This window comes from Melampsora larici-populina (genome assembly GCF_000204055.1).
Source record: "Melampsora larici-populina 98AG31 unplaced genomic scaffold MELLAscaffold_37, whole genome shotgun sequence".
Classification (NCBI taxonomy): domain Eukaryota; kingdom Fungi; phylum Basidiomycota; class Pucciniomycetes; order Pucciniales; family Melampsoraceae; genus Melampsora; species Melampsora laricis-populina.
In genome coordinates this window covers 712,710-728,464 of record NW_006768801.1, presented here as the reverse complement: position 1 = coordinate 728,464, position 15,755 = coordinate 712,710, and the positions used below count along the sequence as shown (strand labels likewise).

Here is a 15,755-nt window from a genome sequence, read left to right as displayed (position 1 = left end):
CATCATCAACTTTCTTAAAAACCATTCATCCTCAACTTCATTCCTCAACATGTTCACTACTCAAAATAATAATAATAACAATCTTATCAATGATACTCATCATCATCATCAAATCGATCACACCAATCATCATCATCAAATCATCTCAAACTCATATCATCAAGATTTAAATTCATTCATTCCTAAATATCATCATCATCATCAGTTTCACAATCCATCTTCATTCAATGCTCTCTCAATTCAACAATATCCAACGCCTACTACCCACATTCACAGCGATCATCAACCATTCTTGATTGATTCGAATCATCTTTCAACTTCAAAACCTCCAATCAAAACCAATTCGTCAAATCCTCCGAATCGTAAACACTCTACTTTCAATCAATTGCTCAATCAAAACAACCGAAAGTCAAACGTACTTCATCGGAACAAGGCTTGTTTGAGTTGTAGAGCTCGAAAAGTAAGTTTTCAAAAACCATCTCAATCTTAGCTGGCTATATGCTATACTCTTTTCCTATTTGAAGATCGCTTTCCAATCTAACAATGTGACCATTATTTCAATCTTAGACAAAATGTGACGCTTTGAAGCCTTCATGTACTTCTTGTAAAAGACTTGGACCTGATCAAGAATCACAATGTAAATATGATCGACCACCTAAATGGCTCGAATCTGTCGTCAAACCAACTTCTGATGCACAAGAACGTAAAAAAGTGATCGAATTAGAACAGAAATTAGATTCACTTCAAAAGAAACTATCTCAACTTCGTTTGGCAGCCAAGGAAGAAGAAGAAAATCGAACCAATGGCCAATGGTCACAAACTCATCATGATCAATTCCTTACATCTCAATTTACCACTCCGATCCCTTTAGGACATTCTATTCCAACTCCACCAAACACAACGGAGTCATATCCTCAATTTCAATCTACTAGCTCGATCGAATTCCCTTCCCAAGGCTTCATTGGTAGTTCTGATGCTCATTTTCCAGTGACACTCGGTTCTGAAATATACGATTTGAATGAAATGAGTACTCCATTACTAGTCAACCATACTCCCGATCAGTACCTCGGCTCCGTTCCACTTGAGCTAGCTCTCGCCTACTCACAATTCCCGACTTCACAGAATCCCATGAACCATCAATACCCAATCTCATGGCCTTCGCTGACATCCTCACCCTGTTCGTCTTATTCCAACGATCCTGTCGGCTCTCCACCACCACTTCCTATTCAACAGCCCACAGAGTTACTAGAACAAAGCTGGCCACAACATCTACCCTATCGTCGGATCCTAAAACTTCTTCTTCGAACTGTCTTCTCCCGACCCCTCTCCCCGTTCTCATTGATCAATCCAGGATCGGTCCTAAGCCGATTAGATTTATCAGCCCACAACTCAAGATTCCCTGAAATCGGTCTCTTACATGCACTTTCAGCTCTAGGATCTCATTACCTTCTTTCATATCATCCAGATGAATTTAGTAATATACATCCCTATTGGTATCCAACCGAAACACCAGCCCAATATCATGCAGAATGGGCAGGTCGATTACTTTCGATACGATTATCTGAAATCAAAGATCCAGATCGATTGTTAGAATTATCAGAAGCGAGTATGATGTTAAGTCAATACTTTAGTAATCTAGGAAGACCTTTATTGATTTGGAAATGGTTAGGGTTTTCGATTAGGATCTGTTGTTTACTTGGGATTAATGAAGAAGAAGATCAAGAACCCGATCTTGATTCTGGGATTGCTTTACTTTGGGATGATGGGATTAAAGGATTAAGTGATCATGATCCAAATCAAAGGTTGGATTTTTTCCCACTTTCACTTTCGATATGGTTCCTTCATACTGATAACTTTTGGGAAATGTGTTTCATAGGAAATTGATGTGGTGGTATCTGTATTGCTGTGAAAGAGTTTGCGCTGGAGCTGGTGGATTTGCTAAGACGATTAGAGAAGATGATTGTACATTAAGTTTGATGGGCTCTCAACCACAATTCTTGAGATACGATCGATTCTTTATTGATCATCAAACCGATGGAAACGGTGCTGTACTTCAACTATTAATCAAAGGTTGGTTTCTTTTTTTCCGGTATGGAGGAGGCTAGTTAGTTGCTGATACCTCATATCTTTTTTCTTTTCGAATGGGTTTAGCTAGTTGTTTGTTAGGAAAAGTGACTAGCTTTGGATATCGAAAATGTCATCCTTGTCAAAGTGATGATGATTCGGAGTTGAGTTAACCCTTTTGAATTGCAGAAAGTCAGTCCAAGTTATAGAATGTACTAACGTTTGTATTTGTGCATGGAATAGGATTGAAAGGCAAAGGCTGAATAAGTTAATCGGAGATTTTTTCGAATCGATTCCAGCTCCATTCAGAGACCCATTTCAACCGAAACTGAACATATGTCGTAAGTTCATTTTTCTAAGAAATAGTTTATATACATCTTCGAAGAACTGATGGGAATACAATACCTCTCAGTTTTAACAGCGCATGCAACAGCTCATTCATCAATCATTGAATTAAATGAAGAATTTGTAAAATCGATTGATCTAAATGATTTGAGTTTACAGATCTGTAGTCGATCTGCGAGGGTTTTAATTGATTGGTTCAATAAACTTGATTTAGATTTTCCATCAGTTGATTTCGGTAGTTTATTATCTTCTAATTCTTCACTGAATTTTACTCTTACTGTTGTAAGTTTTGAGATTTTTTTTTCTTGAGTAGGATTCGAATTGATTGTTTTTTTTTTCGGGGGGCGGGGAATAGGCTTTGAGAACTCAGTGTAGGTTGATTGGGTTTTATGAAGCTTTAGGAGAGATTGGGTTAAGTGGTACATTAAGAGATGAAGTTAAAAGGATCTTAGTAAGACTTCAAGGATCTCGTTCATTACCTATGGCAGGTTAGTCTTTTCATTTCCCAGATTTGTTCATCAGGTTTGAGAAATGATTATTTTTTCTAATTGATTGGAAATTTGATTCGATTGGGATCGATGGGTTAGGTAAATCATTGGAATTCATTAAAGAATTGTTGAATGATCCAACTGGTTTGTTTCCAAGAAGAAGTGATACTCATACAGTTAGGTTTACATTAGTTAAAGCTTTATGAAAATCGATTGGTGAGGTTAAGTTTTGTGCTCTCTATTTGGGGGGGAGTGGGGGGAAGGAGCAAGGTTGGTTTGTATTTTTGCAAAGTTGATGTATTTGAAAATAAAAGTAAAGGGTTTGAACAGACAGAAGTATGGTGTGATGATTATAGAGGTTATTGCAATGTTTTATTGTTGGATTATTATTTTTGATAGTTTGAATTAGAAAAAAATGTTTTTTTTTTGAATATTTTTTGTTTCGTTCAAAATTGATTTATCAAGTTTTTTGTTATTTGTTTGTTGTTTGTTGTTGTTAAAGGACTCTCTTTTAAATTTATAGTTTTTTTATATGATTTTGGGACATTCTTTTGTTGATTTGGTATTACAAGATTACTGTTTTTGGGTTTGTTTTGTAAAGGTGTTTTTTTCACCTGGTTGATACATGTTATCTTTTTTTATGACTTGCTTTTTTGTATGTTTTATTAATATATATCAAATGAAAAAAACAGATATATCTTGAATGGTTTCTTTGTCATGGATCATAGGGTGAAATTAAGCTTAACGAAGTCCTATTGTACCGGGGTAAGATAATGAGAGTGAGTGAAAGTTTGAAGGAACACGAAATTGACTCGCCTACAAACTTGAGCAAATTGACTCGTAGAACGGTTTCTAAGCTTTGTGAAATGTGAGTTTGGCTAGAGACGCGATGTATTTTAGAAGTGGCGGGTTCATGGGCAGCCTAATCATGACTTTGTTTCAATGCTATTGCCAAGTTTATGATCTCTTGGCTAAAGATCAAATTTTATTTCTTGCAGCCTCTAAAGAGAACTTCCGCAATTTTGAGTCCATACGATGATGCTAGCCAAGTATAGTCAACGATTAATTATGGTGATACTTTCACTACCGTTATATCTTTCAATAGGGACGACAAAACATTGTCGAACATTCGCCTTAGGTTGCGTTGCCATCATTTGTCCGAATCGTAAAGCTCTCCTAGGCCACTATCAGTATACTCTAGTAAAAGGCTTACTGAGGAAAGCGTTTCATGATAGATTACAATAGAACATCAAGTCACTCTCAGCCGAGATGGATATCAGGGCTTTAGCTGAAAAGAAAAGGTAGACATTGATTTTAATATGAGCTAGTTTTCAAGTTTGCCATTTCTTCATCTCATTGCGATGGCTGTTCTCAGCACTATATTTCTTTGTGTTTAAGCTCGAACTCTTTGTCTTCTAGAAATCCTTCCTCATCACTTCCTCAATCTGTTCTATTCTCATATCTGTCTTCAACTCTCTATATCACAAACCTTTACTTAATAGACTTTTAAGCAAAAATCAAATGGCTTTCTCAGCTTCTGATGATTACAACCAAACTTTCGAAATTAATCCTCATCACTTTCATCGTTCGATTTCTAGAACTCCAAGTCCAGTAACTACACCACGAATCCTCCTTCATTCTCCTCCCACTTCTCCTCAAAGTGAAAGATCTGAATCAGCTGAATGGGCCGAAACTTCGGGTTTCGATCATGATCTCACCCTAGAGGATATCTCATTATACAATTCACCTAGAAAGAAACCATCGTCGGGTTTCTTATCACCTGAAAAACCATACAAGGTATTGAATGAAGCTATCACATTACCACTTCGAGTACGTCGGGAAACCGGACCATTGTTAAACTTTGATGACGAAAGAAACAAGGGTTTGAGTACTGGTCCATTTGGACATCAATTGATTAGGATTAGTTCGAAATTAGGACTTCAAGGAAAAGATGTAGGAATTGTAATGAATGAATTACATCGACATCGGAATTCAAAAAGAAGATCAATGCTTAAGAAATATTCGATTTTGGTTGGATTGATAACTTTGGCCATATGCGGCGGGCAAGTTTGGATGTTGGTTAAAGTGGTCATTAGTTTATTGGGTTTAAAGTTGGATCACAATCAAGATAACATTTATCTTAAAACTCAAATCCTTTGGTCTCAGCTTGGAGTTTACTCTTTTGGAATCTTAACTGGCTTTGGTGTATTGGTTTGGGCTAGAATGGTAAGCCTTTACCTTCAACAGTCTATATATTGCTTCGAGTTTCTGATTTTCTTGTTTTTTTATTCTATAGGCTAGAAGAGCTAGTGCTTTTTCTGATTTCTTACTTATTTTCAGCGCTGTTAGTAGTGTGGCCAACATTGCTATGGCCTTAAATAGTTTAATCTTGGTTCTTATTCTCAAGCAAGAAACCTCCGTCCGATGTAATTGGGGCTTCGACTTCACTTGGAGCGACACCGACCCTGAGTGTAAGAGTACAGATTCTGTTATCACTACAGAGTTTCAACCATGGGTGCTTGCTAGCAGTGTTCGGGTTCTGATTACCATTATCGTTTCGGTAAGTCTTGATGATCTTTCTTTTTATGCGATATGCGTTTCTGAATCGAGGTTGTTAATCGATGTAAACTTTTTTTTAGATCTTATGGCTCGTGGTTCTAGGGAAGTTTAAGAAGGTCTTATCGACAACGGCGATTGTCGAGCCTACTTTATCTTCAAAGGAGGTCCAACAGATTTTGAATGAACATCAAACAGTCATCGTTGCGTTGAATGCTGGAGATGACGCAGAAGCCCTTGGATCGAATCTTAAAGTGACTGAATTCCTTGGATCCGATCAATTACCTCATATGCCACAACGTGAGGAGGAGAAGGCCTATAATCAAATTCAAGATGTAATGGGTGGTACACATGGAATCAAGAATATGCGAGCTTGGAATGATCATAGACACAATACATGGGGTAATGCAGTCAATAGCGATGGATCCATTGTCGAACACGCTGAGATTTATATACCTTGGCCAACCAATCCAGAAGATGAGAACGAAATACCTGATTACGAAGAGCTTTCGATCCGACATGATTCACCTGCACGTCGATCAATCTTTCATCATCCTACGACCAACTTAAGTCCATCTTTTTCCATGAGGGTGACATATGATTATGCGAATCCAGAAGAAAACCCAACGAGTACTTTAACTGCCAAGGAAGAACAAACGAAGTTTAAATCGTTTGTCAAATCACTTCATTGGCGTCGAAAAGTTAAAGGAGATGATCTATCTGGTTCGTGTTTTCAAATGACACCATCCGTCATGATAAGAAATGAATCGAATGAAAATGAAGAACATCAAATCGGAACACCTAGAACAGCTTCAAGTATTTCATCTGGATCTTACTCTTCTAGTCCTGATCTAGACGTCGAAAATGATCTATCACTCAAACCTTCAAAGACGATCGGACAAGACGATCAAGCTGTCTTTATTAGAATGAATGATGGTAGACTTGTAAGAAAGTTATCAACTATTGCAAGTGCTGGTAGTCAAGAAATTCATTCGAGTTCAGATCAATTTAATTTATCGGATCGTGATCAAAGTAGAAGTAGTGTGATGACTGTTAGTGATTTTACGGTTGGATCTGGTTTTAGCATTTGATTTTGGAAAGACTCTTTGGTTTTTTCATTCTGATTGAAAATTCATAAATTCCATTCATCTTTTTTATACCTATGTACCTCTCAACGATAGATTTTTCTTTATAATTTTTCTTGATTCTTGATTTCGTTTTGACTCTTGTATACATTTAATCTTGTAAGTTTTGCATGGAAAAGCATATTCTTAAACTACTTTAATACAAATCTGTTTTTATTTTTCAAAAAAAATTAACTTGTAATGCATCAGGAGACCCAATAATCAATCTTATACCAAAGTCTTGCTGAAAGTTGAGAGTAATGATCGACTTTGGATTCTCTGTTAGATTTTGTTAGCTGGATTGATCTTTATAAACCAACAAACAACCCTACATTTCCTCCAATTTGACAAACTTGACTTCCTCCCACTTGTTTTGAGCCTGCACAATTTGATGGATTTTATCATTGAATGCTTTAGTTTTGCAACCATCACAACTTGAAAATCATATACCTAGGTGTAATCAAATTGAACCAATGCTGGACTGGTTGCGCTGCAGCAACGAGCACCGGCTGCGCAACAAAAAAATACGCGTTGCAGAGCGTTGCGGAATCTGAAGATCAGAATTGTCTGCTGCACTGCAGACAATTGCCCCACTCAAACCTGACCTGGTTTCAAGAAAACCCAGTGGACCCAGTTACTTTTTGGCAGTAACTTTATGTATCAAGTTGACATTTGTTGACAGCTCCCAATTAAAAAGTCAACTACAGTCGCCACGCACTGCAAGCATCATTAAAAATGCACCAAATTTGATGCTTACAAAGCGCGATGCAACATTTCGAACAGAGCGTACTGCATATTTTCATTTTTGTTTCACCAAAATTTGATTCCTATAGCAAAATATGGTTACTCAATGTGTGCTTATATTGAGCGGCAACTGTAGGTGGGGATGGAGAGCGGCTAAGATGTTGCACAAGCCATTGCCCCGGTATTGCCTCACGGTGGGTTAGCTTAACAAAGCCCTCTTGGGACGGCCGTGTCCGCGCCCTTGCAGAGGGGCTTATGACTAATTGTGGAATTTTGGCATGAGCACTACACTCCTTAAGTGTCCTTAAGTCGTTTTTTGGAATCTCATGCTTCCCTCACAAACAAAGTTCACCTGACTCCGCAGGGAAAGTTGTTCATGTCAGGTTGTGGGCGCGGCGCAAAAAACGCGCTTTGGCGCGCCTTTTTAAGGGCGCGCCGCGGCGTCAAAGAAATCGGCAAAATTGGGGTCGGCACGCCTTTCACAAAACACACCATATCTTTGAAGTTCTATGTCCTGTCACCAATATTGGAGACTTGGATCCTTGCTGTGAGCTTTGAAGACAGCTCTTTTAAGCTTTTCTCACCTCCAAAAGGTAAGTTGGTGGTGGTAGACAGCTCTAGCAATACAAACATAGAATAAATGACAATGTATAAACAACATTGTGGTTGTTGGCAATTTTTTTTGTAAGAAAACGCGCCCGGCATGCCAAGTGGCGCCTTGGCGCAAAAAATCACAAAAACACGGGCCTCGGTGCGCCTACAAAATTATCAGCACGCCCACAACCTGATGTTCATGATCATCTTCTACATGTGTATCTCTTGTTATCACAAGATAAAAAATACCCCACCATACTGTTCTTGAGGGAGTTCTTGAGCCTTATGTCTCACTTGTAAAGGGGCGTACAGCGTGAATTGGCACTGTACCCAATTTTTGAATCAACAATACAGGTGTGTTGTAAGAATCATCAAACACCTTTTTTGGCCACACCGTTCAGACTGGCCATGATGCTAGGCTACAAGATTATGTAGGATTTCTATCAGAACAACCTGTCCTGCAGAGTCAGGTGAGGTCTGTTTGTGAGGGAAGTGTGAAATTTCAAAAAACTACTTAAGGACACTTAAGAAGTGTAGTGCTCACGCCAAAATTCTAGAATTTTTCATAAGCAGGAACCTGGAGAGCTCCTGTAGAGGTGTGGGATGTAAAAGGTTTTATTTTCTCATGTTTGCTGTGTATTGCTGTGTATTCCACAGCATCTACACCGCCTTGAAAACTCTTCACAATTTTGTAGGTATGAATTTCACAGTTGACAAAGCGCTTGGCTCCTGGCTAGGCATTATTGAGGGAGGAGTAAAGGATTTGGTCAAGTTTTTATGAATGTAAACTGTGGTGAAGTGTGTGTAGTGTAGGAAAAATTTTTACATCATGCACCTCAATAAGAGCTCTCCGGGGTCATTTATAAGCCCCTCTGCGAGGGCGCGGACATGGCCGCGCAGAGAGGGCTTTGTAGGTGCTGTGCAGAACTCACGGCTCGCCGCACAATTTTTTTTAGTGCTTTTCGGCATAATTGCATATAACACTCACTAAACGATACATTTAAAAGGACTGGTAAACCTTGCAAAAACGGCCATTTAGTCGATAACAAGAGTAATCAATGACTTTAGAGTGAACAGAAAAATCTATTTAGAATCCAAGTGGGGCTCTCGGATTCCATGAAGCAGCGGATTTTCTGCGTCAGTTGGCAAATATCTTGATCGTGGTCACAAAATTTTTAGCTTGACCGTCAACAATCGGATTGGGCATGCCATTGAGCATCTCAACGTCGGTTTGTGCAGTGAAGAGTCAAGATGATTAAATTCAACAGAGTACCTCGCTTTTGCCGTGAAACTTTGCTGGGGTCAGAAGACGGTGACAGGCGATCAAAGGTTCTAGCCGATGTTGTTGACCAATCCAGGAATCAGACAGCAATATCATACTCATAGAATTTTTCTATGTACTGCCTGGACTCTGCATACTTAAATCACTGCGAGGTATGAATAACGTCGATCCTGAGGGGGCTGAGGTTAGGTTGTTCGGGGTGTTAGACGGCGAGAGATGTTGTAGAGAAACTGTACTGAACTGTACAGTATCTCGTTTCAGGTTCATCCAGTTTCCCCAGTTCCACATTTTACCAAGTTCTCTAATCGACTCGATTGATCTGATGGCTACAGAACCTATCAAGATCACCGTTACCGGAGGTTCAGGTAAGATTCCTACACCATATCACGCGAATCCACCTACGGAAGTCAGATATCAATCGATCAGAGAACGGAATTGTTTGTATCTCTCATTTCGTCATCCAGGACTTCTCGGTAGAGCGGTGGTTGCACATTTGAAAAAGCAAGGTCATATAGGTTGGTACACATGATCGCTCGAATCAAACGTCCCTCGAGTCAATGTGTTTCGTAAGGCAGATACTGAGTAGTTCAGTTATTCAATCAAATCAGTCAAAGGCCTGGCTTTCAGCAGGGCCACAGACGAACTCGAAAAGGTATGTTTACTGGATTCCTACCTTGATAGAAATTTTATACCTGAAATTATCTGACGATAATTTGGAGTTCTTATAGATCGATTTACGAGATACAACAGCAATAGAAGAATTGATCAAAAACTTTAAACCGAACCTACTTGTGCATTGCGCAGCAGAGAGAAGACCAGATGTAGCTGAAAAAGATCCAGAAGGAACTAAGCAAGTTGAGTGGTTTTTTACTTGTCTTTTACATTTCATGATTCATCACTTTAGTCGAACCAGTAGTAAACTGACTCGAGGTACGTCATCTTTGGATTCTAGCTTAATGTGGACATTTCCAAACATCTAGCCGAACTTTCCAAGCGGTATTCATTTCGTCTCATCTATATATGCACAGATTATGGTCAGTAAACTCAACTCTCAAGACAATCTATCAATCAAAATTCAAATATCTGATCTTCTTCAATTATTTCTGGAAATAGTATTTGATGGTAACGCACCAGAAGGAGGATATGATGTCAATGATAAACCAAAGTATGCTATAAATTGTTGTTCTGCTTTACAAACTTTCACTCCAAACTGATGTCTATTGCTTGTTCACCAAACAGTCCCACTAATTTATATGGTGAGACCAAGTTAGCTGGTGAGAAAGCCATTCTTGATTCGGGTGAAAAGGGTCAAGTCCTTTCACTTAGAGTACCAGTCCTGTGAGCTCTTTCACAAAGCAGTTCAACTTCGAAGCTATACGACTGACTGAAACTTGAAAAAAAACTAACGATGCTTTTCGCTTTTGGATAGTTATGGTAAAGCTGAAAGAAACGACGAATCTGGTCAGTTTTCAATTCAAACCAAAGAAATGAAATGATAAACCAAAGATTGAAATGATTGGCTTTTCTGATCCCAGCTATCAATATCTTGATCGATGGTGTAAAGAAATCATCGCAAGGTTATTCGATAAAAATGGATGATTGGGCAACTAGATATCCAACTTTAGTAGACGATGTAGCAAAGGTGATCAGTCAACTTGCAAGTAAGTCATTTCACCTTTTAGAATCCTCAATCAATTGTATCACTCTAATAATTGTATTCGAATCATGATTTACAGGTTTTCAAAAACCTTATCCTCCGATCCTACATTTCTCTTCACAGAAAATGTACACAAAGTATTCAATAGCAGTGGTTTTTGCCAACTTATTAAACCTACCTATTGATAATTTGGTCAGAGTAAGTGAAGGTCCAAAAGCTGGTGAAACTATTAGACCTAGAGATTGTCGGTTAAGCACCAAGTCTATTGAAACACTTGGTATAGATGTTTCAACTGTCTCTTTTGAAGATTGGTGGAAGAATGAATTTCAATCTAAGAATTACCTTTGAACAACTCTTGTAAACTAGTATCTTTATAGTGATCATACTTTTCTATCATCTATGATTTTTGTATCAATTGAAATATATCAAAGTACTCAAGATACTTGAGTCAACCACTTCGAATTTTTGAATAGAGTTTTGAATCTATTCACAGTCATTTGATCCTCTCCTGATGAAGGACTTCCTTTGTTTCTGATCGATCAAAACGAGAAGTGGGCTTAAAAGTACATGTCATTTTGTATGATCAAAGTCTGCACTCACTATCATTCCATGAAGGAAAAAAACAAGAGTAAAACTTCTCTCATTCCACAAGTGCAGTCCATCCAAACATCACCAATGAAAAACCTTTAAAATCCACTCAAAGCTTTCTGATACTCACTAATCCATAAATTGTTTAACAATTTTCATTCATCATCACGCTTGTATGATCCCTCAAGTGAGCATTCAAGGTCACCATCTAAGATCGAGAGGAAGCTCCTGACAAATAATTCAAGCTCGCTTTCGATGTCAATTCATTTGATGGACGCCGTGTAGTAACATTATCGTTGAAAGATGGTACGGGGGCTTCTAACGAAACGGAAGTTGGTCAAAAAGTCCGTTGAGGAACGATGACCTCTCGACTCTGTCACTTGGGAATGGCTGCGATTATGATAAGCTCAAAGGCTCGGACCAAAAACAAATCAGCCTCTTACGCGGTCTTGATAAAATGGTCTAGTTGATCGAATCAACTTTTATCTGACGATTATTTGAAAAACAAATTAAATTTCTAAAAAAACGATTATAAAAAATTCTATGTACAAAGAAAGGTATCAGTACTAAAGATCTATTTACAAAATGATTATCAATCTATTTCTTGTGACTTTGCTTTAATTTTGAAACTGGATCAAATGAAAAAATAATGGACTGATCGTTAAACTCTATTAACTGGATTACTAGGTGAACGAATTCTTAGGATTGATTTTCTGAGACGAGGAGGTTCCGTGACTTTTACCTCTGCTTGGGGGTTCTCCACTACTTATTCCTGCGCTTGATCATCAACTACTCCTGGATTCTCTGCAGCATTTAAATTTCTTGAAGAACTTGTTTCAGCACCATTCTGAATTTCTTGCTTTGGTTCTTCTTCATTTATTTTTGAGTCTTTTTAACTCCTCTCTTTTTCTTATTTTGATTTGAATCAATTCCTACTTCGAAAGATCTTGCTCTTAAATCAGTAGCAGCTCTTCCATCTAATCTTCTAGGTCTCAAAGCTCTTACAGGCCTTTGAGCTTGACCTTCCATTTGAGTTTCAGCTTGTGCTTGGATTTGAGGTGGACTTGATTCTCCCTTCGCTTGAGGTTCTGGTAGAGTCTCAGGCCGGGCAGGCTGAGATCCGGCACGAGAAACACCAGAAGGTTGGTCTTGAGGTTTTGGCGGAGTGGTTGGTAAAGCAGGCGAGCTTCTGGTTTGAGAAGAAGGAATAGGTTGAGCTTGAGGTTGGGTCGGAGTTGGAGGCATAGCAGGGGAAATTATGGTGCAAGAAACATCAGTAAGTTGAGCTTGAGGTTCTTCTCTCTTCTTTGATGGTGTAGATTTCTTGACGGGTTTGGTCTTCTTCTTCGGGGGTAGAGGTGAGTCGGTGGCTTGATTTTTTCTTTTCTTGCCTTTAGGTTTTAATGCGCTCACAGTTTCAAGGTTCTGAGTCAAACCACTGACCTCGTCTCTTGGCGAATTTGTGGCGATATCTGAATCTCCTACTGACACATTTCTTGAGCTCGGACCTAAACAAGGAGAGGAGTGTCTCATAGAATGAGGTGATCTTCTTCCTCTTGCATCTACAAAACCTAATCGCCAAAGTCTCAAAGTCTCTGGACTCAATGAATGAGGGTTCCCGGAATTTGGACTTTGTTGATGCGACGGGCCTGGTGTTGGCTGTCGCTCGACCAGCCTGGCATAGTGATGAAGAGCGCTACGATCTTGGGTTGATGAAAGTTCTTCACCGTCAGAAGAATCGCTTGTGAGTGGTGATCCACGAGAATCAAACATTTGTCCTACCTCGATTCCGTCAGACCATCCAGGTCCAGGAGTAGGTGGACGAGATTGAATGCTTTGATTTTGATGATCAGATCCAGATTCGATCGCGGGTAGGTATTCGAGCGAGCCTTCAGTATCAATAGAGCTGGAACGGTTGAGAGAACGGTCAGCCGGGATAAGTAGTTCTCGTATTGATCGTTCTTCTTCTTCAGAGCTAGTTGAACTGTCACTTGAAAGTGGATCTGGAGTGATTTGTCGAATTTTATGTAGTTCTATAGAAGTAGGACTTCTAGGATTACCCAACGCATCCACTTCACCATGGATATATCTCCAGAGTCTCCTCGGAGTCAACAAGGTTGGGTCAGCCAAATTAAGCTCCGGGTCATGTCCTAACTCAACTCTTCTCAGAGGGCGTGCCGGCTCGAAATCGGAACTGTCACTTATTCCTTGGCTTAGTTCATCTAGGAAACCTGGTGATGCCTCGTCCCTGAATAGAATCATGTTTTCTAGATCGACAGATTGAGGTCGAGAATCACTTTCGGATTCATATTCGATGGGGCTTACAGGATCAAAACATTTACATTCGTTAAGAGCATGGGAGCCTGCAAGAAACATGGGTTGTTCCATAGATTGGTCTTGTGAATCAGATCTGTGTTCGATGATACTCTCTTCACTTGAAAAGCGGACTGAGGATAGAGAATCGATTGAGAGTTCTTGAGAGTTTTCTGATTGTATGTCGGGCATGTTAACATCTTGGAGCTGATCGGACTGTAGAATGGAAAGAAATGAGAAATCAAAAGATAATGCAGAATCAAAGGAAAAACGTCAGACTGTTTGTTTCTTGAAAAGGGTTACGGTGTAAGGGAGTGCGCTTACCTGAGGCGAGTCCGGAAGAAGATCACTCATCACGTGTTGGTGACTGGGGCTGTTTGATTGGAGTGATGAGCTATGTGGAGCAACACTTTCTCCTCTGCTGGTATGCGAGTTACTGTCAGAACTCATCTTGTTGATAGGCTCCGACGAAGTTGGTAGGTGTGATTTGATGATGGAAAGAGAACGAAAGAGTATCTGTTGATTATTGGTTGAGTAAGATTGTGCTATGGTAGCAATCAGATGTTTGTAGTGGAAAGGATGCTGGATTTTTTCGATTAGATGATTTGTTCTCTTGAGATGCGAATCAAGCAACAAGTTTTCTGGGATTTGACCTTTGATGAGAATGACTTTTGATGAGAAGTTGCTGAGCTCATTTTATATCTTTATTTAAGGTCATTAGTTTATCAGTCCTACGTTCATTCTGCCTTTTCGCATTTGACGATCAGAATGCTAATGCACAAATGCGCCTGAACATTTTCCACCAGTTCAAGATCATACTTTCTTCATCGCTTTTATGATCCCAAATGTCGACTTTCCGGAAAAGGACAGTGATTTAAATGGCACTTTGAGATCACAAATTCAAAAGCTTCTCACTTTGTAATGTCTACTCACAATCAGATAGACGAATGTAAGCAGGAAGTGACTTGGTGATCCATTACTAGGGAGAAGCGAGTATCCTCTACCACGTACGAATTTTTACTCGTTCTTTTCTTTTCTCTCAAACTTCAATTTTTTTGATTGGTCTGATTGATTACCACAACGTTAACAATCATCGCATCTGCTGTGATGAGCTGCACTAAAAGGATGAGTAGGTTCCTCTTCAAGACCCATTCCTCCAAGTTTTGAGGTGAAACCAGTAAGGACTGTCATGCTTGGCAAATCTACACCTTTGTTTGACAAGGAATGTGAGCATCATCACACCATTGCAAAGCCAGATGCGTGAATCTGATGACAACAAGACTTTGATTGACTTTCTATAGCTAGTCATGTCGATAACTGGATGTTGGCTACTTCTATGTGTGTATAAAGTGTTGCTTATACTCCATGAGGTCCTCATTCAACTCCCCTCTCCTCATTGTGTCGCAAGCTCACCTCTTTATCTTCTATCGTATATTCATTACATACATTCTAGTCACATTTATTTCTGATCTGCCGGGTTCTTCACATTTCATCTCACTAGACTTTGTACTCTCTTGCACACTCAACCATGTCACATACTGAAAGCAACTCTTGTATCCTTGCCAAGTCGCTTACTGCGGTGAAGCCGGCAAAGAAGTAGGCTGCTTCCTCTGTAACAGCGGGGACTCTGACAATCTGTACTGACAGTTTTGTGTCATTTATTCTCACAGGGCCCTGCTCACAAGCCTGCCAACAAAGGTTTCATCTCACATCATGACATGCTCATCACATAGTGGATTATGACGCAAAAGCCTGCACAAATCTGTGTGTTGTTGTTTGGATTGTGTGGCATGGGGTTGAAGGGAGTTAGGGTTCTTTTCACTATAATATTGTGGTTTGCTGGTCTGCATTTCATATTTGTGCAACATTTTTCTTGATGGGAGTTATTTCTTATGTGGTACTGTGATGTGTGATACATGAGTGTTTGGGTTAGTTACACACGCAGTTAATTTGTTGAAAAAAAATGTGATGTTGTATGTCACTGCCAGCATTAAAGAGGT

At 39.3% G+C, this 15,755-nt stretch overlaps 4 protein-coding genes across 4 annotated transcripts; 3 read left to right on the top strand and 1 right to left on the bottom strand.

Moving 5' to 3' along the window:
* On the top strand, window positions 1-3,527 carry MELLADRAFT_78657 (uncharacterized protein; the record flags this gene model as incomplete). The annotated part of the gene is made up of 7 exons (XM_007413542.1): window positions 1-460; window positions 568-1,802; window positions 1,877-2,089; window positions 2,308-2,405; window positions 2,450-2,691; window positions 2,765-2,897; window positions 2,997-3,527. The coding sequence occupies 7 exons, from the start codon at window positions 50-52 to the stop codon at window positions 3,101-3,103; spliced, it is 2,439 nt and encodes an 812-aa protein (XP_007413604.1).
* Window positions 3,528-4,418: 891 nt separating this feature from the next.
* Window positions 4,419-6,544, top strand: MELLADRAFT_109577 (uncharacterized protein; the record flags this gene model as incomplete). The annotated part of the gene is made up of 3 exons (XM_007413543.1): window positions 4,419-5,123; window positions 5,194-5,457; window positions 5,537-6,544. The coding sequence occupies 3 exons, from the start codon at window positions 4,419-4,421 to the stop codon at window positions 6,542-6,544; spliced, it is 1,977 nt and encodes a 658-aa protein (XP_007413605.1).
* A 2,975-nt stretch (window positions 6,545-9,519) lies between these two features.
* On the top strand, window positions 9,520-11,202 carry MELLADRAFT_90437 (uncharacterized protein; the record flags this gene model as incomplete). Its single annotated transcript, XM_007413544.1, has 9 exons — window positions 9,520-9,712; window positions 9,806-9,849; window positions 9,926-10,051; window positions 10,150-10,231; window positions 10,311-10,362; window positions 10,437-10,535; window positions 10,627-10,658; window positions 10,733-10,858; window positions 10,934-11,202. 9 exons carry the CDS (start codon window positions 9,520-9,522, stop codon window positions 11,200-11,202), a joined length of 1,023 nt encoding a protein of 340 aa, XP_007413606.1.
* Window positions 11,203-12,318: 1,116 nt separating this feature from the next.
* MELLADRAFT_109575 (uncharacterized protein) lies at window positions 12,319-14,205 on the bottom strand (the record flags this gene model as incomplete). The annotated part of the gene is made up of 2 exons (XM_007413499.1): window positions 12,319-13,971; window positions 14,080-14,205. 2 exons carry the CDS (start codon window positions 14,203-14,205, stop codon window positions 12,319-12,321), a joined length of 1,779 nt encoding a protein of 592 aa, XP_007413561.1.
* Between the last annotated feature and the right edge of the window lie 1,550 nt (window positions 14,206-15,755).